Raw genomic sequence first — 22,282 nt, 5'->3', positions numbered from 1 at the left:
TGCTGGCAAAATGTATCACTTTAACTTTGAAGCTAAGAGTGTTTTCTCATTGCTATTGTGAACTGCCCTCCTCTACCTTTTCCTCTCAGGTTTCTCTTCCCCACCTGTGAGCAATCTCTTTGTGGTATTTTTCACTCAGTCTCCTTCACCATGATCTCCAATGGCTCAAATCCCTTATGCCCAGTGTTCAGTCTAGTATTTCTATTATTTTAGGACTTTAGGAAGCAGTTACTAAAAAGATAATACTGGGTATTCATGTTCCAGAGATGTTTTCGAAACAAAAACAGGAAACATGGCAATCGATGATCCCTTTGGTTATTCCAATGAATAATAAAGGATCTGGCTCACTAGTGTAAATAATTCAATTTGGCTTTCTTGGATTGTCTTTGCATGAGTATATAGTCCACAAGGGTCCATGGGTAGGGGAAGAACCAAAAGCGGAAAGGTCATGGGTGAATGTAGATAGAGTGTCATGAAGGGAAGCCAGAATGAGGGGCTACTGGGGAACGTCAACTGTATCAGCTCCAGGATGTGATTCAAATGGGCCTCTGTGAGGACGCCGGACATTGCTGTCTGAAATGGGGTCATGCTGCCCATAAAGACAGATGCTGGGGCCCAATAACTATGGGCCAGTGAGAATAATTTGGAAATCTTTGGTATAATTGAAGGCATATCAAAGCATCACCAGCCTCAAACATCTGACCCCACATGGAAATTCCTACTACTGGATACTGGTTTGATGTAAGCCTTCCACTCCCAAATGTTACTACTGAAATGACAATGACTTATCTGAGAAGGGCCTCCTCATTATCATCCACCAAATACCCATCTATTCTCAGGATAAGGTGGGCTTTTGCCACAAGAGATCTTGATTATGTGGCACACAATTTGAGATAAAAGCTATGTATAAAAGAGGAAAATCAGAGCACCAAGAAAAAAAAGGAATGGGAGGACTAATGCCCTTCTTCTCTCACAGACTTATCTAGGTGGCCTGGCTGGTGTGTCAAAGAATTTACAGGATGGTAGGTGGCTCAGAGTGAAGCTGAGCTCATAAGGTCACAAGAAAGGGGCTATCTCGGGATTGGGGAGCTTCTGCTCACCACTGGAGTACTGAGTTGAGAAGGGTTCCAGAGCAGTGGCTATAAACTTCTCTCTCAGAGTGATATTTTTGTCTGAGGATTGCGATCAGGGGAATTCTGACTTGTGGGTTTTGTTTGTTTGTTTGTTTTTTTGGGAGGGGGGCTATCCCATTCCAGCAGCCTAGGACATAGATTTGAGGGGAATAGTGAGGGAGATATTGTCAGGGCTCAGGCTGGGTTGAACCTGGATCTGGTGGTCACACCGCTACCAGATGAGACAGTCAGTCTGGACCCTTTCAAATAGGGTGTTGCTGTGATATACTTGCAGAGGGAACAAGGCATTCTTATCTTCATTTCTGCTCTATACAGTCAACTCCCAAGGTATTGTCAGGGCAGCTACATGTCCTGCTTCCTGGAGTGGCCAAGCAGAGGTGGGTGCAGCCACCATTGTTCACGGAACAGTAGTTGTGACCTGGAAAAGGCAGACATCAGCTCAACAGTCTTCTCTGAGATCTGAGTCAACAGCCATCGAATAAAGGGGTCCTCTTGTAAGGCAACTTTCTGATTTCTGTGACACCAAGGCTGTGGGAATTGCAGGGGAACAGGGCAAGCTAGGGGACACACTCAACTCTGGCTTGTTTCTTCACCTTTAGGACTTGCCAGACAGGCCCAAAACACTTGATTCTTGGTTTGGGGGAGAGGCTTTGAAGAGAACCAACCAGCCCTGAATTATGACATAGAACTGGAATATTAAAATAAAAAGTACTTTCTGTCTCCTTTTCCAACTTAGATTCACAAGCAACTGGGAGATAGGAGAAAAAACAACAAGGAAAATGGGTTAGGGGAGAGGTCTCAAAGAGGAATCAAAGCACAGATCTGGAGGCAGACGGCCTTAATTCCCACCCACCCCCACTCACCATTGTGAGCTGTGGGATGTGGACAAACATATTCAGTTCTCCTATTTATAAAACAGGTTCAATAACAGTACTGACCCCAGAGGGATGCTATGAAGATGCAAACAAATCACTGAGTTATAGTCATATATGTAAAGGTCCTAGTTCCCAGAAGCTTCTCAGGTGTTTGAAATTATTACCGTTAATACTAATATTAAATTATTGCTACTGTTAGGCCAAATAGATGAACTTTAAAAACAGCAGAGGGCTGGTGAAATAGCTCATTTGGATAGTACACTGCTTTGCCATGTGTACAACCCAGGCCCAAGCCCAGCCCTCACAGCATAAAAGGAAGCTTAAGTGCTATGGTCGCTCTTTCTCTGTCCCTATCTAAAAAATATATATATATATAAGTAGATAAAAGCAGAACTCCTGGGGCCGGGTGGTGGCGCATCTGGTGGAGTGCACATGTTACAGTGCACAAAGATCTGGGTTCGAGCCCCCGGCCCCTACCTGCAAGGGGAAAGCTTCACAAGTGGTGAAGCAGTGCTGCAGGTGTCTCTCTGTCCTTCTTTTTCTCTATCACCCTGTTCCCTCTCGATTTCTGGCTGTCTCTGTCCAAATAATCAAATAAAGATAATTTTAAAAAAAGGAAAAGAAATGTATGACTACTTTAAAGGATAAAAAAAAAAAAAGAAGAAGACACGGATAGAGGATGTTCAAGCAAAGGATAGTGAGATAAAAAAAGTTCAAAAGATAAATAAATAAAAGCAGAAATCCTAACATTAATATTCCTAACCTCAAGAGCAGATACATCTAGATCAATACTTTCCTCACTCTCCACTCAATTCCATTCCCAACAGTGTCCTACTCTTTCATCTGTCTTGTCCAATAAATAGTAAAGACCCTGTAAGGAAGGGACCACATTTTGCCTGCCATGTGATCGGGGCACCCTGGAGTTGTAATGCGGCAGCCTGAGCGGGGCTCTGTGTCTTAGGAAGCTCCCAATCCCTGCTCAGAAGAGCAAAGTGTGTTACCTTGGGGACACTGGGACAGGGCAGTGGTGATGCCGTACAGGCGGGTCTGCTTGTGGGGGTGGAAGGTGTCCATCTCTTTGGCGACTGCAAGGTCTACAGCAACCACGGAATTCCTGCAAGTACCAAAGGGCAGAAGGTGAAGATATAGCTGGTTGCTTAGACTTTTCTCTGTATATCATGCTCTTTTGTGGTTTTGGAGGATAAACCAAAGATTCCAAACAGATACACTGGCCAGCCCCCCCCCACCACCACCACCACACACACACATAACCTTAGTGGACAGGCCAACTCTGTATTACTTTGACATCTTAGAAAAGGACAAATGGGGGCTGGGTGGTGGTGCACCTGGTTGAGCGTACATGTTACAGTGTGCAAGGACCCAGGTTCGAGCCCCAGGTCCCCACCCACAGGGGGGAAAGCTTCATGAGTGGTGAGGCAGGGCTGCAGGTGTCTCTCTGTCTCTTTCCCTCTCTATCACCCCCTTCCCTCTCAATTTCTAGCTGTTTCTATCCAATAAATAAATGAAGACAATAAAAAAAAAAATTCAAAAAAATTCTCTACTTTATTGAAAAAAAAAAAGGGAGTCGGGTGGTAGTGCAGCAGGTTAAGGGTACGTGGCTCAAAGCACAAGGACCTGGTGTAAGGATCCCAGTTTGAGTCCCTGGCTCCCCACCTGAAGGGGAGTCACTTCACAGGCGGTGAAACAGGTCTGCAAGTGTCTATCTTTCTCTGCCCCTCTATGGCTTCCCCTCCTCTCTCCATTTCTCTCTGTCCTAACAATGATGACATCAATAACAACAATAATAACTACAACAACAATAAAAAACAACAAGGGCAGCAAAAGGGAAAATAAATAAGGAAAAGAAAAGGACAAATGGATTTATTCTTTAGTCTAACGCCCATAGCTGATTGGCACCCTGTATTCCAATATATATAGCTACAACTGAGCTGCTGACCCAGAAGCTAGAGGACAGGGTCACACTGGCAACAGCATTTGAAGACCATCATGACTGACCTTCCTGAAAATATCTTATCCAGTGTTCAAATTTCCCCCCATAAATGTCGATAGTTAATTTAACAACAAATTTCCTGAAGACAGACCTGTATGTGGGGTGGAGTGGGGTGAGGTGGGGATAAACCTGGGTGTGTGAAATTTGCAATTTGGGGGCTGGGTGGTGGCACACCTGACTGAACACGTTACAGTGTGCAAGGCTCGGGTTTCGGCCCTCGGGCCCTCTGCAGGAGGAAAGCTTTGCCCCTGTTGAAGCAGTGTTGCAGGTGTCTCTGTCTCTTTCCCTCTCTACCACCCTCTTCCCTATAGATTTCTGGCCTACTCTATCCAATTAATAAAGAAAGAAATAATAAAAATTAAACAAACAAACAGAAAGAACAAATGGGGTCAGGTGGTGGCACACCTGGTTGAGTGCACATGTTATCATGCACAAGGACCTAGGTTCAAGCCTTTGGTCCCCACCTGCACAGAGGAAGCTTCATTAGTAGTGACATAGTGCTGCAGGTATCTCTCTCTCTCTTTCTCCTTCTCTACCCCCTTCAATTTCTCTCTGTCCTATCAAATAAAATAATTAATACATAAGTGTTTTTAAAATATTTAAAAAAAGAGGAGGCTGGGTGGTGGTGCACCTGGTTAAGCACAAATGCTACAATGTGCAAGGACCTGGATTCAAGCCCCCAGTCCACACCTGCAGGGGGAAAGGTTTGCGAGTGGTGAAGCAGGGCTGTAGGTGTCTCTCTGTCTCTCTTCCTCCCTCCCTCCTCCTCTCAATTTCTGTCGCTATCCAATAAATAAATAAAGATAAAAATTAAAAGGGGGGAGACAAAGAGCACTTAGCTGTCTCTTCCCACTCAATATTGCAAGCTGGCAAATGGGCTTTCTATATAGATCCCTTTCTAGCTGCTTGTGGGCTTTAACTGCCCAGTCCCCTGCCTTTTTGCAGGAAGGAGCTGTGATGACACTGGGGCATGGAGTAGGCGTGGCACCCATCAACCATGTGACCTCGGGTCAGCTCCAGGACAAAAAACAGACATGCTCACAAAGCCCAAGTTCTCAGACTTGGTGTTGACCATCCAAGGATTTCGAGATGACCAATAATTGCCCTGCCCAACTGCTTCTCCCACCCTCCTCTCTGTCTCTTGTAGTCAGGAGGAGGAGTGTCTCTCGGGAGGCTGCAAGATCAAGTTAAGAAGTCAAAGGTCAGACCAGGAGGGCTTAGCCTCCCAGGAAGAGGGTGGTAGCTTCTGGACCCCACACAGCAGGAGATGACGTACGTCTTCCAGTCCGTGTAATACAGATTCTTCCCGTAGCTCGTCACAGCGAATGGATACTGGAGTCCTTCAAGAACCCTGCGTCTGCCACTCTGACCGGGGTTCAGGCATTCCACCCGATGGGTGCCTGTGTGGAGCAAAGACAAGTCACTCATTGTTCATACAAGAAACAATCTTTGTATTGTGTGTGAGAGAGATGAGAGAGAGAGAGAAAAAGAGAGAAAGAGAGATGAGGGCAAGGGTGAGAGAAATCCAGCATCACAACAGCTAATCCAAAAGACATTAAGATTTAGCCTTTTATGAAAATTTTTTGTCTATTCTTTTGAGACACACACACACAGAGAGGGAGAAACCTGTAGCACTGCTCTACCTCTCGTGACACTTGCCCTTACAGATGAGGACCAGGGATTTGAACCCAGGTCCCTCACATATGATCATGTGTGTGCTTTATAAAGTCTATTTACTGCCCAGCCCCATGACTTATTCTTGAAAACTTAGTTGTGGTATCATATTCTCCTGCCCTCTCATTGGTCAGTATCAACATGTGTGGCCTTCCACATTTTTTTTTTTAGTAGAGCCAGAGAAGGGGGAGAGAGAGAGAGAGAGAGAGAGGGAGAGAAACCACATCACCAAAAGCTTTCATCACCCTGATCAGATGACCTCACCAATCTGTCCTGGAGCCTCACCTCTCCAGAGCCCTATCCCACTAGGAAAACACAGAAACAGGCTGAGGGTCTGGACCTGCCAATGCCCATGTACAATGGAGAAGCAATTACAGAAGCCAGACCTTCCACCTTACGCACCACATAGAATTTTGATCTATACTCCCAGAGGGGTAAGTGTTAGGGGAATGATCTGAAGATTCTGAACTCTAATTCCATCAGAACCCAAAGAAAGAAGGGGGGTGGGGACTCAGAAGTAGAAGGTGTGAAAGGAAGAGAAGGCAGGATAATGAAAAGGGGGGGCAAATATATATAAAAAATAGATAGTTACAGAAATAATAGTCAAACCATATCTGCAATCTTGGAAGAACTAATGTAGTTTCCCTTTTTTTTAAAAAAAAAACAACTTTATTTATTGGATAGAGATAACTAGAAATCAAAAGGGAAAGGGAAGAGAAACAGAAATACACCTGCAGCATGACTTGCCCACTCACAAAGCTTTCCCCCTGCAGGTAGGGACTGGGGTCTTGAACCTGGGTTATAACATGCATGCTCAGCCAAGTGTGCCACCACCCAGCGCCATAATGCAGTTTCTAATGGAGAGAATGCAGACACAGAACTCTGGTGCCGTTATCTTATAGTTTTATAAATCAATATTAAATCACTAAAAAAGAAAAAAAGACAGACAGAAAGAAAGACAGGAAGGAAGAAAGGCAGGAGGAAAGAAGGAAAGAAAGGCAGAAGGAAAGGAAGGGAGGGAGGGAGGAAGGGAGGGAGGGAGGGAGGAAGGAGGGGAGGAAGAAAGAAAGATGAAGAGAAAAGAAAATGTATCATATTTTGGAATACCAAAAAAAAAAAAAAAAAAACAGTGGAGGCAGGTCTCGAACCTGGGACACATACACAACAAAGCAGTGCACTATTCAAGTGAACTATTTCACCAGTTCCCTCAAAGGCTGGTTCTGATGGGGAGAGGTGAGCGAGAGCAGGAGAAGCTCACCTAGTTTCCTCCATTGCCAGAGTAGGAATCATGCAATGGTCCAAATTGACCAGCAGTTGCTAAAATCCCTCCTCTTCCTCCCTCACCCCTTCTCCTCTCTTGACATCTGTCCTGACCCCTCACCTCACAGATTTGAGTCCCATTGGGGTCAACAGTGGCCCACCTGGTTGAACCCACAAGTTACAATGTGCAAGGACTTGGGCTCAAGCCCTCAGTCCCCACCTGCAAGGAGAAAGCTTCATGAGTGGTTCAACAGTGCTACAGGTATCTCTCTCCCTATTTCCTCCTTCCTTCCCAATTTCTCTGTCTCTACCCAGTAAACAAAACATGAAAAAGGAAGAAACAACCAAACAAAAGTTACAAGCAACTAGTTTAGCAGTTGCGCACAGCCTTGCATGGACACCTGTATTACATGACTAATCAGACTTGTGTTTCTACTACGTTTCCTTACCTCCTATCCTCCCCAAGTCCTAGGCACAGCCCTGCACTCCGGTGACACCTGAAAGTGTCTGGAACAGAGTAGGTCCTCAACAGAGGCTTGACTGATGATTGGAGTTCCTGTTCACATCCTTGGCTTGGAAGACCGCCACCCCGCCCACACACTGGGACCCTATTACTTTTTTTTTTTTTTTTTTAACCAGAGCACTGTTCAGCTTTGGCTTATGGTGGTGCAGAGGGGATTGAACCTAGGACTTTGGAGCCTCAGGTACAAGAGTCTCTTTGCGTAATCACTATGCTATCCACTCTCTGCCTGACCCTGTTACTTTACGTCTCCTGGGTTGGCCCCGAAGGACAAGCAGGGGCTTATGTGGAGGAATGTATGGAGCTGCTTGCTAACTATCAGGATGAAGACAGGCTCGAGGGGATTTGCAAGCTTTTTCACAGAGCATCCGGCAGTAATTATTTTTGGTGCTGTGGACCAAGAAAAACAAGGGCATCGTGGAGGGCCCTGCATAATCTTTCCAAGTGCTACATTTTCACATGTGAACCGCGGTTGGAGTGGTAGCTCAGCAAGTAGAGTGCATGCTTTGAGTGTGTGAGGGGTCAGGCTGGATTCCTGACACAAGTGATGACAGAAGGGAGCAGCTGGGATTTAGCCAGTGGAGTGGAGTTTGCTGACCCTGACACAGAAAATAAGACACTCTAGTGCCAGGCGGAGCACACATGTTACAATGCGCAGGGACCCAGATTCAAGCCCCCCCAGGCTCCAGCTGCAGGATGAAATCTTCGTGAATGGTGAAAGAGTACTTTAGGCATTTCTCTTCTGTCTCCCCCTTTCCTCTTGATTTCTATGTCTTTATCCAATAAACAAATAAATAGTTCAACAAACAAACAAAAGACTGATGCTCTTTGGGCAGTGTCAAGCCTAGAGGAGTAGTAGATTTCACAATGAAGATATCCAGCTATCTGGAGAAGGTAAAACCAAACACAAAATCATTACCCCCCCACCCTCATAGGAGACACTCGATGTATATATGGACTGTCTCAGCATGGGTGATGAAAATTTGGTTAAAAAAAAATAAAAGTTGGGAGTCCAGCAGGTTAAGCGCACATGGCTCAAAGCACAAGGACTGGCATAAGGATCCGGGTTCAAGCCCCCAGCTCCCCACCTGCAGGGGAGTCACTTCACAAACAGTGAAGTAGGTCTGCAGGTGTCTATCTTTCTCTCCTCCTCTCTCCATTTCTCTCTGTCCTATCCAACAATGAATTGTGTCAACAAGGGCAATAATAATAACCACAACGAAGCTACAACAAGGGCAACAAAAGGGGGAAAAAAAAATGGCCTCCAGGAGCGGTGGATTCATGGTGCAGGCACTGAGCCCAGCAATAACCCTGGAGGAGGAAAAAAAAAAAAAAAGGCAACAAAAGGGAATAAAGAAATAAATATTTTTAAAAAATAAAAATTTAAAGAAGTTAGAAGCCAGATGGTGGTGTACCCAGTAGAGTTTACATTACCTGGACCTGGGTTCATGCCCTGGTCCCCATCTGCAGGATGGAAGCTTCAAGAGCAGTGGAGTCATGCTGCAGTCATCTCTTTCTATCTTTCCCCCATTTTTCTCTCAGTCTCTATATAAACAAGAGAGGAAGAGAGAGAAAAAGGGAAAGAGGGAAGAAGAGAAGATGGGAGGAAAAAAGAAAAGAGGGAGAAAGAGGAAGGGAGGAAGGAAGGAGTGAAGGAAGGAAGAGAGAAAGGAAGGAAGGAGGAAGAGAGAAAGATGGCCTCCAGAAGGTGTAGTCCTCATGCAGGCACCGTGATAAAATAAGCTCAGTGATAAGCCTGCTGGCAAAAACAAAGCAAAGCAAAACAACAATGCCGTTAGCCCAGAGCTACCAAGGTTCTTTCATCACCTGCATCCACCCAGCAGAGCTGAGAGGAGTAGGCATCAAACGTCAGCCCGTTGGGCAAGCCCAGCTCATCCTGCGCTAGAATCCTCCGGTTTGTGCCATCCATGTAGGAAGTTTCGATCTTGGGGCTGTCTCTGTTCCAATCTGTCCAATAGAGATTCCTGGAGAAGGAGAAAAGGAAGAGAAATAAAGAACCCAGGCGAAGAAAAGTTAATTTGAAAAAGGGCCTCTGAGGAAGACAATAGTGAAGAGAAACCTTCAGAATGGTTAGGAGAGGATCAGGAGTGGTCAGGGAAGCGACTTAACTGGCACATCAGGCTTTCATTCCTCAGGTTCCTGCTTTGATCTCCGGAAGCACTGCATGTGCCATGGGGGTGCTCTTTCTTCTACTCTCTGCCTCATGTGAATCTCTCTCTATATAAAAACTATTTTTAAAAACTTAAGGAACAAAAAATGGAAATACCTCATGATGCAGCAATGCCTAGGCATTATCCAAACGACATGCAAACACTAATTGAAAGGGACACTGGCACCCGTGTTCATAGCTGCATTATTCACAGTACCGCAAATTTAGAAGCAGCCTAAATGTCCTCTAAAGAACTTAATGGGATATATACTCAATGGAGTTCTACTCAGTAATTAAAAGAGATGATGTAGTACCTTTCAGGTCAAAATGGATGGAAATGGAGGTGATTATGCCTAGTGAGGTAAGTAAGGAAGTGAAAGACAACTAACAGATGGTTTCACCCATAAGTGAAATATAGAGAATTGAAATACATGAGCTTAAAAAAAGAAAAAAGTAGTGGGAGTCTGGTGGTAGCGCATCGAGTTAAGCGCAGGTGGTGCGAAGTGCAGGAACCAGTGTAAGGATCCTGGTTCGATCCCCCAGCTTCCCACTGGCAGGGGAGTCACTTCACAGACGGTGAAACAGGTCTGCAGGTGTCTATCTTTCTCTTCCCCATCTCGCTCCATTTCTCTCTGTCCTATCCAACAATGACAACATCAATAACAACAATAATAGTAACTACAACAACAATAAAAAACGACAAGGGCAACAAAAGGGAATAAATAATTTTTAAAAAGTAGTTAACCAGTCTCTAAGATCTTGGGTGAACTATGGTGGTCATCTTTGGGAGGAGGCCACAGAACTTAGGTGGCAGATGTGGTGTTCAAATTATACGTCTATGATCTCATAATCTTGCAAATCACTATTAAATTACTAATAAAGAACTTTAAAAAAAAAGAATAAATCAGGATCTGGCCCTCTTTTTTTCTACTTAAGCCTCTCTCTCTCTCTCCCTCTCTCTCTCTCTCTCTCTCTCTCTCTCCTCCAGAGTTATCACTGGGACTCAGTACCTGCACTATGAAGCTATTGCTCCTGGTGGCCATTTTTTCCTTGTTGTTATTGGATAGAACAGAGAGAAGAAGATTGGGGGGGAGATGAACAGCTGCAGACCTGCTTCGCTGCTTGTGAAATGTCACCCCTGCAGCTGGGAGCTGGAGGCTCGAACTGGTATCCTTAGGCTAGTCCTTGCACTTTGCACTATGTGTGTTTGACCTGGTGTGCTACCACCCAGCCCTCCTTAGATCTCTTTATTTACTTATGATTGGATAGAGACAGAAATTGAAAGAGGAGGGGGAGATAAAGAGAGAGAAAGACAGAGAGACACTTGCAGACCTACTTCCCCACTCGTGAAGCTTCCCCCTACAGGTGGGAGCTGGGGGTTTGAACGGGATTCTTGAGCACTGTAATGTGTATGCTTAGCCAGGTGCACCACTGCCTGGCCCCCTCAGTTTTTTTCAGTCCTGCATGCTCTATTAAAAAAACAAAAGGGAGAAAAAAAAGTGTCCACAGGGAATGGTGGAGCTGTGCAGGCACCAAGCCCCAATGATAACACCGGCGGCAAACACCAACAAAAAGCCCCCAAATGACATACATACGTAACAGAATTCCCACAATCCGTCACCTGAGGCCACAACAGACTTAGGGTCTGAGGCACAGTGGGAAATGCGGGTAGAGGCAGTGCTCAAGGCCTAGTGGACAGGTGAACGAGGACTACGGAAGGAAGTAAAAATGTCAAGGAGCGGAGGGGCTGCTGTGCAAGACTTAGAACTCGCTGTCAGGGGAGCTGGGTGGTGGCTCATCTGGTAGAGCTGACACATTACCCAGTGCCAGGACCTGAGTTCAAACCCCTGGTCCCCACCTGTAGGGAGGAAGCTTCATGAGAGATAAAGCAGTGCTGCAGAGGTCTCTCTCTCTCTTCCTTTCTCTGTCAGAAAAAAAAAAAGTCCTGGGAGTTGGGCAGTAGCACAGCGGGTTAAGTGCATGTGGCGCAAAGCACAAGGACCAGGCTCAAGGATCCTGGTTCAAGCCCCCGGCTCCCCACCTGCAGGAGAGTCACATCACAGGTGGGTGAAGCAGGTCTGCAGGTGTCTATCTTTCTCTCCCCTCTCTCTGTCTTCCCCTCCTCTCTCCATTTCTCTCTGTCCTATCTAACAACAACATAAATGACAACAACAATAATAACTATAACAACAATAAAAACAACAAGGGCAACAAAAGGATAAATAAATAAATAAATAAATATTTTTTTAAAAGAAAAATAAAAGTCCCATAAGGGAGAAAGAGAAGAAGACATTGATGAGCTCACAAAGTCCTTAAGAAGGAGTCCTTAAGCTGTTCACTCGAGTTTGGATCACCAAAAAGCCTATTTATGCCACCCTAACAATCTGGGATTTTTAAAAAAATAACAATCTTTATTTATTATTGGATAGAGGCAGAGAGAAATTGAGAGGGATGGGAGAGTTAGAGAAGGAAGGATACAGAGAGACACCTGCAGCTCTGCTTCACCACTTGTGAAGTAACAGAACCCAAGTGACAACAACAACAACAACAGCAGCAAAAGAATCATGTCTATTATTATTATACTTGACAAAGAATTGTAGTCAGAGTCAGAGCACTGTTGTGCTTGAGTCCCAGGTTTGAGCCCTGGCACCTCTTGGTGGGGGGCCAGGGGCTTGAACCCAGGTCTTTGCACACTGTAATGCACATACTTAACCAGGTGAGCCACTGCCTGGTCCCAATCTGGGATTTTTTTTTTTTTTTATTTTTATTTTATTTATTTATTTATTTATTTATTCCCTTTTGTTGCCCTTGTTTTATTGTTGTAGTTATTATTGTTGGATAGGACAGAGAGAAATGGAGAGAGGAGGGGAAGAGAGAGAGGGGGAGAGAAAGACACCTGCAGACCTGCTTCACCACCTGTGAAGCAACTCCCCTGCAGGTGGGGGAGCCGGGGGCTCGAACTGGGATCCTTACACCAGACCTTGCGCTTTGCGCCACCTGCGCTTAACCCACTGCGCTACAGCCCGACTCCCCCAATCTGGGATTTTTATGATACTGAAATACCTACTCTTCTGGGCAGGTACAATTTCAGTGCTGATTTACATTACGTTCACATGGAAATAACTAGTTTGTGAACTGCTTATTTAGCAAGTTTCTTAGAAAGAGATCTGGAAGTGAGATGTGGCCTCAAGTCCTTGCAGCAGAGACTTCTTGTAAGGAATGGTCTGGCATTTCACTATAGGGATCTACAAGTCCTGTCTAAACATCTACTTGTCCTGTACTCTTGCACTTCAGAAGAGCAATGCCAGAGCTAGAGACCAACACTGAAAACACCTGTGAAGATACTGATGCACACAAGGATTTATACAACGATAGATACCCTCTCACAGAATCCGTGACGATGCCTCTGGGATTCACCAAATCAGTGTCAAACAGTACCCGACGCTGGGAGCCATCCAACTTGGCCACTTCAATTCGATTGAGGCGGGAATCTGTCCAGAAGATGTTGCGGCCGAGATGATCAAGGGCAATGCCTTCTGGGCTTCCAAGATCTAAAAGCAGGCAGAAAATAATCCTGATGGTTTTTTAACTGGAGAGATTAGGCTTTTCTGATCACTGGATTTGCATTGAGGAAACCAACGGAAAAGTGCAAAGCTTGTTTCTTAGACAAATAACACGCAAAGTGTAAGCCTGGAAGAACCTGGAAGGAGCCCCCAGGCACAGTGTTTCCTGGGAAGCAGCTTTGGGCCTGGCTTCAAACATAAGACCAGTCCATACTTTAACGATGACTCTTTAGTCACTATCAGGTCACCCCATCAGCTGGGGCCCTAGTCGGGGAGTCCTGAGATTCCCAAACAGACTAGATGGACCTAGATAGATCCTTTTCTCCATTGTTACTGGTCATCTCTGTCAGGAACAACACAATAGACCCCTTTGTGTGCCCCCATAGGACCTTGCCCTCAACGTACATCCACAATGGTAGAGAATGTTTCATCCTCCGAAGGGAGGCTGGATAACATACTCTTATCTTCTACCTGAGGAAGATGGGTCCTGAAATTGGGGCAGCTTGGAATGTTCCTACTCATGACCACAGAACGTGAGCTCAGATCTATAGGGATGCAGAGGTCACATAGGCTCCTAAGCTGAATATGGGCCCCAAATCAGATCAAATCAGTGGGGTTTACAGTCAACAATATTTATACCCCTTTCCCATATTTGGGAGCTACTCTCTTCCCTGATCCAGCTTTCTGGTCCTTCTGCCAGCCATTACATCACCTCCCCAAACAATAACTTGGATCCATCTGCATATCAGATGTCAGGCTCAGGGGGAAAAAAAAAAAACAAACCTAGTATAGTCATGGGTCCTTTGGAAAAAACTAAAATAGGCTTACTAGCTATCTACAAAACGGAGACACACCCCCCCCCCCAAATCTACATCTGCACTATTCCAGCGTTTAGGTTCATGATTAGTCAACAACTTGTTTGATTTGATATGTTGACTGTCTTTTCAGCCACCAGGTTCCAGATGCTACCATAATGCTAACCAGACTTCCCTGGGCAGATGACTCCACCAATATGTCCTGGAGCCCTGCTCCACTAGGGAAAAAGAGAGGCAGGCTGGGAGTATGGATCAACCTGTCAATTCCCATGTTCAGTGATGAAGCAATTACAGAAGCCAGACCTTCCACCTTCTGAACCCCATAATAACCCTGGGTCCATACTCCCAGAGGGATAAAGAATAAGAAAGCTATCAGTGGAGGGGATGGGCTACAGAGTTCTGGTGATAGGAATTGTGTGGAGTTGTACCCCTCTTATTCTATGGTTTTGTGAGTTTCTTTTTTATAAATAAAAATTTAAAAAAATAAAAACAAAAAGAAACATAAGACCAATCAATTTCCTCTTTCAACTAGGAAAATATTTTCTCAGTGGGCTCCAGGGCTATAAGAAAAGCCTGAAAAACCTCAAGGCAAGAAAGAGACAATTTCAGATTCATCCCCTTTCATTCACTGAGGATGTCTCATCCTGTTCCATGATGATTTATGTGGAAATTTGTCTCTTTTTTCTTCTCAAATTAAAAAAATATATATTCCCAGTGACTTTTTTTTTCTCCAGAGATCGTATTTGGGGAATCTGGTGTTTTTAGAACTAGCTCTTGCCTGGACTGTTTCTTGCTGTGCTTAAAGTCTTCTTGGATGGTTATCTGCTCCAAATACAACAGGAAATAACAAAGGATGACCTACTTCCCTCTTCCACTGAGTTCTGAAGTCAAATCAATAATAAAAAAGCGACATTTTACTAAAGATAAGACATAAAAGGCATTTTCAAACATCTGTTCATCAAATCAAACCACGGAAAGCAATAAACTTTATTTAAATCACACATCTGCTTGCAGAAACAAATAGAAGGTCTGTGTGCAGAGCCAGGCAGCTTTACCTTGACCTCAGCTCAATTCCTTTTTGCATCATCTCTCCTGAAGGAGCTAAGGAAGGAGAAAGTGCCCCAGGGTTGTTCCACAGACAGAGATTCTTCCAGAATATTAATTGATAAGGACACATTAGATTGGGAATTACATACACTATATTCAGTGCCAAGCAAAAAGAAGTGTCAAATGAGGTTCATGTATTTTAAAGACATATTTGGTGTGAAATGTTCTGCAGAGCCAGCAAAATTTGATTCCACACAGCAAATAACATTGGCATGATGTCTTTGGAGTGACAGTATTGCCTAGCCAGCTAGCTGATGAGTCAATGATTTAGCAACATGGAATATTTGACTTTTTCAGTACAAAGGAATTTTCAGAGATACTTGACTTTTTTGTTATAATGGTCTTTAATCTGGATAAAATATGTCCACATAAAATTATCTCAATCTGATCAATGCAGTCATTGAAATAATGCAGAAAACCTACAGTATCTGTAAGTTAAATGGCAACTATGCACACTGTGGTGCATTTTTTTTTTTAAATCAATGATAAAATATAAGCTTTTTAAGTGGGTTGTAAAAGCTCAGCCTGGTTTGTTGTACTCTTCTGGTACAGGTATTCTGAGCATTTGCGAGGATAGGGGGTGTTTGGGGGAGAGGGAGAAGCTATTTATCCCCGACTTACACTTTCACTCACTCTTCCATGTTAAAGGTTGAAATGACACCCTTTAACTTGAAAACTCTCTTGGGAAGAGACCCAGAAAATATCAGGGATGGGATCTGGCAATATGTTTGTGACCTAACCTTATGATTCATCTGCCTGTTGACTTTGAGAATCCCCTAAGGGAATGCCTGTAGGATAGACACTTTTGAGAAGAGACTCTAGGCTCAGAAAGGCCTATCTGGGAAACGTACATCCAGACTGGACGGGAAGCTGAATCTCACTGTCCATGAAGATGGGCTACATGATCACACACCCTATTTTCATTTTGTTCTTGGGCTAACAACAAATCCTGCTGAAATGTTCATGATTTCATGATGAGTGTTTGGAGGACTCTTCAAAGAAGACAGGGAAAGGGGATGTTTGAGGCCCAGGACCCAGCCCCTCTCTTATCATCAACTGGGCAAGTAACTATACACTCCTACTACTCTCTCTTCTCCACCCAAGTAAAAGCAGAAAGAAGAGTGACATTTGCCCACCTTGTCGAATAATAGTGGTTGGCTCTCCGCCATGAAGACTGGCTCTGCCAATGGAAGGCTCGCTGATGTCGGTCCAATAGACCATCTTGTCCACACAGTCAAAAGCCAATCCAATGATGACTTTATCCTGGAAGTGCAGAGCAGTGGTGAGAGTGGGCTACTCACTGACATCTGAATCACTGACAAGGTAGAAGTCCTTTTGTGTGCTTATAGGCATGGTAGCTTTCTTTCTTTCTTTCTTTCTTTCTTTCTTTCTTTTTTTTTTTTGCCTCCAGGGTTATCACTGGGGCTTGTTGCCAGCATTAAGAATCCACTGCTCCTGGAGGCTTTTTTCCCTTTTGTTGCAGTTGTTATTGTTGTTGTATCTGTTGTTGTTGGTTAGGACAGAGAGAAATGGAGAGAGAAGATGGGAAGGCAAAGAGGAGAAAATGATAGACACCTGCAGACCTGCTTCACCGCTTGTGAAGCAGCACCCCTGCACGTGGGGAGCCGGGAGCTCGAACTGGGATCCTTAAGCCGGTCCTTGCACTTTTCGCCATGTGCGCTTAACCTGCTGTGCTACCTCCCAACCCCCAGTATGGTAGCTTTCTAAATAAAACATCTTCATGTCTTATCCATTAAAAAATGTTTATTATTGAGCCATGACGTCAATAATACTTCAGACACAAAGATTTTGCCATATACATATTTGTTTGCAGATAATGTTTATTTGCTTTTAGTTGAACACACTCCCAATTTAGGCCTTTAAGATAAGGTTTGGGGACTCAGGTGGTAGCTCAGTGGGTTAAGTGCACGTGGTGCAAAGCGCAAGGACCAGCATAAGGATCCTGGTTGGAGCCCCCGGATCCCCACCTGCCGGGGAGTCGCTTCATAGGCGGTGGAGTAGGTCTGCAGGTGTCTATCTTTCTCTCTCCCTCTCTGTCTTCCCCTCCTCTCTCCATTTCTCTGTCCTATCTAACAACTACGACATCAATGACAACAACAGTAATAACTACAACAACAATAAAAAAAACAAGGGCAACAAAAGGGAAAATAAATAAATATGTATATAAAAAATTAAAAAAAAAGAAAATATAAAAAAAGATAAGGTTTGGTTTTGTTGTTTTGCACTACTTTCAACTATAAGAGTTGGTGGCTCTCTCTGTTCCTCCTTCACATCTTGGGGGCCCCTGGTAACCCCAAGCCCCCCTCCCACTGCTCCAACATCCTGACTGAATTCCTTCTGTAGCCCTCAAGTCTCTTGCTTTCTAGGCTGGGAGGTTGGGGGTGGGGTGGGCACAGATAAAACACAAAGGCTTCTCAGAAGTCTCCAACCCTCTCTAATGAGAAACATTTCCCACTAACAAATAGCATCTTTGAAACTTTGAAAAGTTCTAAGCCCTAACCTTGCTATTGCCTCTGGGCAATATACACTTTTGATTTAAGCTCCTACAGAGGCCCAAGAGTCACTTTTCTTTTTCTTTAGATGAGGACAGAGAGGTAGAGAGAGATGAAAGAGCATTGACGCTTGCTTCAATGCAGTGGGGACTGGAATTGAACCTGGGAGACACACACACACACACACACACACACACACACACACACACACACACACAGCAAAGCGCAATAACCGAGCTAGCTATTTCACTGGCATTAAAGCTGAATCTAAGTCATCAGGAAAGGCAAGTGTGGAGGGAGATAGCAGAATTGTTCTGCAAAGAGACTCTCATGCCTGAGGTTCCAAAGTCCCAACACACAACCATAGTCCCAACCACACAAGCCAGAGTTGAGCAGTACTCTGGTAAAAAGAAGAAAGAAAAAAAAAAAAAAAAGAAAGAATGGATGAAAGAAAGAAAGAGAAAGGAAGGGAGAAAGAGAAAGAAAGAAAGAAAGAAAGAAAGGAAGGAAGGAAGGAAGGAAGGAAGGAAGGAAGGAAGGAGTGAGTCAAGATCAAATGTGGCAGATTCAGGCAGACACTAACTCACATGGGGGCCGCACCCTCAGGCTAACAGACCCTCAGCAGTCTCATCATAGCAAGCTTTCCTGTTCCTGATCCTATCACATGGCCATGGGGGGGATATCCAGGGATGGATACCAAGAGTCAAGGGTCCCTGGTCTTCCCACTAGTTTTCCGGATCCTCCCTGCCTGTGCAGTAAGCCAGCACTCACCGGGGTGTGCAGCAGTGTCTTGGCCTCCATCTTCTTCATGGTGCTCCCTGCCAGGGGGAGGTGTTCGATCTTTCCAGTCTGGGCAAAGAGCAGGTGGGTCCCCGGGGGCAGGGGGATGATGGTGGTAGGAACTGAAGGTCCATGGTGAACAGGGGGAGCCACTGTACTCAGACCTGGGGAGAGAGGAGGTGTCTCTGAGGTTGGCATGTGCATATATATGTGAGAGAACACACACACGTACACACACACACACACACACACACACACACACACACACACACACACACACACACACACACACACACATGGTAGCAGCATCACATCTTCATGGCCCTAAAAGCTAAAAGCTTCATAGCCACCCAATGGCCCAAAATTATACCTGAAAACACAAGAAGCAAAAAGGCCTTAATCAAATGTCTAAAGAGACAGTGCAAAGCAGGCTCAACAATAAAGGCTCATTTGCAAAACAAACAAAAATTAAAAAAAAAAAGGGGGCTTAGCCTCCTTCTTAACAGAAACAAGGTAGTTATGTAGGTGCTGCTCTGGTGTGGGCCAAGGCAATGAAAGCAAATGGTTGTACCAGCAGCAGCCCTGAAATCCCTGCAATAGTTCCAGTTTTCACTATTAGAAGGCTCATCAGATGCCCTGCCCAGGGAGGTAGTATCTAAAAATGCGGTTGGCGAGGGGGGGGGGGAGGTTGGAGAGAAGGAAGGGAAGAGAAAGGGAGTGGAATGAAGAAAGGAAAAGAAGGGGGAGGGAGAGGGAGAAGGGAGAGAGAGAGAGAATATCTCTGTGTGTGTAAGCAAAACCTGCCTCCTCTCTCCAGTCTTTTTAGAACATACCAACGGGCAGGGCCAATTCTCCTGAGTATTCAGCCTTCCCTCCTCAAGCTGAGCTTCACAGCCAGGAGAGCATTCAGGCTAACTGGGTAAGAGAAGGTCCCAAAGGGGACAAGTGGCCTGTGACATAGTTGAGTGCAAGGTGTCAGGAGCCCCGGAACAGGACCACCCCTGTCACTCAGCTCTATTTCTGGGAGAGCTGGAGACCCCTCAGATGGCATCTCCCACTCTGTTAAGTGAGAGGCCTGGGCTAAGTTATCAGCAAAAGTCATTTTCAGTTCTTGATCTGGTCTGATACCCCATGAGTGGCATAAACCAACCTACCTGACTTCTCTAGTGTGTGTGGAACCTAGCCCTCCTCACCAAGTTCACTGCCAGCACCCGAGGTCAGAATTTCACCATGTCCTACCTGGTTTATTGGTCTCTCTCTCTCTCTCTCTCTCTCTCTCTCTGCAGATGGAACCTCACTCAGTTGTGAATTCACCACTCTAGAACATTTTTCATTCAGACAGAGAAGAAAATAACAGCACAGCACCAGAGCTTCCCCTGGTTCTATAGAGTCTCCCATGTGGTAGGAGGGCTCAAACCCAGATTGAGTGCATGGCAAGGCATGCATCTTACCTGGTTGGCTAATTCTCTGGCCCTCATCTGGATTAATGTTAAACTCTGCAAAGGCTCATGCTTCCCTGCTATCATTTCAATTTTTAAAGCTGAAACCTGGCCATATGATTACCCATTCAAAACTCTTCCAACTCAAATCCTTTGCCTGCTACCCTCAAGACCCCCACCCCTAGGCTCCTTGATGAGGTGTGTGAAATCCACCCCTTGTCCCCTCTCAGACATGGGCTCCCCACCATTTCTTTCTTCCCTCTCAGACTACATCTGTTGCCTAGCACATCAGCCTCCTAAACCCCATGCTCCCAGAGTTGCTCCCTGTGGCCATGTTCAGCGGAGAAGCAATCATAGAAGCCAGATCGTCCACCTTCTGCATCCCATAATGATCCTGGGTCCAAACTCCCAGAGAGATAAAGAATAGGAAACCTATCAAGGGAAGGGAGGGATATGGAGTTCTGGTGATGGGAATTGTACCCCTCTTATCCTATGTTTTTTGTCAGTGTTTACTTTTTATAACTAAAACCTAAAAAAAAAAAAGAATTCAACTAAAGGCCACCATATTCCCTGGATCATGGCCCTCTTCCTATTTCAAAGCAGTCACCATCAAAATAATCTATTTTCATCCTTGAAATTCACCCCTCTCCACCATATCATTTCTCTCTCTCTCTCTCTTTCTCCACGGTTACTGCTGGGGCTCATTGTCTGCACCATGAATCCACTGCTCCTGGAGGCTATTTTTTTCCACTTTCGTTGCCCTTGTTGTGGTTATTATTCTTGTGATTGATATTGTTGTTGGATAGGTCAGAGAGAAATGGAGAGAGGAGGGGAAGACAGAGAGGGGGAGAGAAAGACAGACACCTGCAGACCTGCTTCACAGCCTGTGAAGCGACTCCCCTACAGGTGGGGAGCCGGGGGCTCGAACCGAGATCCTTAAGCCGGTCCTGCGCTTAGCGCCATGTGTACTTAATTCGCTGCACTACCGCCCGACCCCTCCATGCCATTTCTCTTGATAACCTCAGTCCTGCATTCTGAGACCAAACTGTCTTTATTTGACATTCCTTGGTTGCTTGCTACCTTTCTTTACTTACTCGTTATGAAAATATTCCGTACTTTTTACTTTAAGTTCCATTAGAATTTCTTGTATTATTCATTTAGTGTTAGTGAATCATTTTAGCTGTTGTTTACTTGAAAATCTGACCATTATTGCAAACCTGACTGATAACACAGCAGGACAGAGTATTTTTGAGCGAATGTCTTCGCCTTATGCCCTGCCAGTCCTTTTTAGCCTGTAGTTTTGAGGATAAGTCAGCAGATAGTCTTATAGGGATTTACTTATAGATGACTTTGCTTTTTTGTCTCTAGCTGCTTTGAATATTCTATTACTATTATTATTGATATGTCATATTTCAGTTGGCATGTGCCCTGGTGAGTGTAGGTTTGGATAAATAAATTAACAAATAAAAATAAATAAAATCTCCCAGGATCTCAGGGTTTATTTTCTTCTTCAATTTGGGAAAATTCTTGGAAAACTCCCAATAGATTTTGTGGAGAGATATTGATGCTTGAGTGAAAGATGAGATTTAGCAATGTATTCTGAAGAAGAAATTGCAACTCTAAAGCACTGATAGTCTTATAAACCAAGGTTACTACAAAAACATATAAAACTATTATAAATATGAAAAAAAAAGGATTTCCCACCCTTTCCTCATTAGCCAGGAACACCTTCCGCTGTGCTCCCACCCATACATTCTTTTTTATGTTTTTAATTTTGGTTTATATTATTCATTTTCTCTTTTGTTGCCCTTGTTGTTTTTTATTGTTGTTATGGTTATTATAGTTGTTACTGATGTCATCATTGTTGGATAGGACAGACAGAAATGGGGAGAGGAGGGGAAGACAGAGAGGGGGAGAGAAAGACACCTACAGACTTGCTTCACCGCCTGTGAAGCGACTCCCCTGCAGGTGGGGAGCTGGGGGCTTGAACTGGGATCCTTACGCCGATCCTTGTGCTTTGCGCCATGTGCGCTACTGCCTAACTCCCCCATCCATACACTCTTTAACAGACCTCTTCTCCCTACCTGCACCTCTTCCCTAGTTTTTGAGGAACTGGTGACTGACGACACAGTGGCGTCTCTCCTACACCAACCACCACATCTGACACTCAGTTGGCTCAGTGGTCAAAGCATTTGAGTGATTACTTTTCAACTCAGCAGCCTTGTGACAGCTTGGGGGGGGGGGCGTAGCAGGTAATTCATGTATTATCAGCGGCTAAACTGAGAGAGAATGGGGGTTGGAGGACTGATTATTCAATCTGAGTACAATGTGACAATGGTCACTTTCTTCCTTTGTGATAGAAACATACTTTGGAAACTAGAAACCATCCTAGAGATTATCTTGCTCCTTTCTCTCCTTTTCT

The 22,282-nt window shown here is 44.7% G+C and overlaps 1 protein-coding gene across 1 annotated transcript in view; it reads right to left on the bottom strand.

The window, feature by feature from the left end:
* Window positions 1–1,207: 1,207 nt before the first annotated feature.
* NID1 (nidogen 1) overlaps window positions 1,208–22,282 on the bottom strand; it is a 104,606-nt gene continuing 83,531 nt past the window's right edge. Inside the window, exons 14-20 of the mRNA XM_007522927.3 lie at window positions 18,413–18,585; window positions 16,265–16,391; window positions 13,023–13,194; window positions 9,301–9,458; window positions 5,296–5,419; window positions 3,010–3,122; window positions 1,208–1,551 (exon numbers count right to left, since the gene is read on the bottom strand). Coding sequence (XP_007522989.1) covers window positions 1,430–1,551; window positions 3,010–3,122; window positions 5,296–5,419; window positions 9,301–9,458; window positions 13,023–13,194; window positions 16,265–16,391; window positions 18,413–18,585 — 989 coding nt within the window. The 3' untranslated portion in view covers window positions 1,208–1,429. The remainder of the gene's footprint in view (window positions 1,552–3,009; window positions 3,123–5,295; window positions 5,420–9,300; window positions 9,459–13,022; window positions 13,195–16,264; window positions 16,392–18,412; window positions 18,586–22,282) is intronic.

The sequence above is a fragment of the Erinaceus europaeus genome, chromosome 6, assembly GCF_950295315.1.
Source record: "Erinaceus europaeus chromosome 6, mEriEur2.1, whole genome shotgun sequence".
In the NCBI taxonomy this organism is placed as follows: Eukaryota; Metazoa; Chordata; class Mammalia; order Eulipotyphla; family Erinaceidae; genus Erinaceus; species Erinaceus europaeus.
This window is presented reverse-complemented; position numbering and strand designations above follow the sequence as displayed.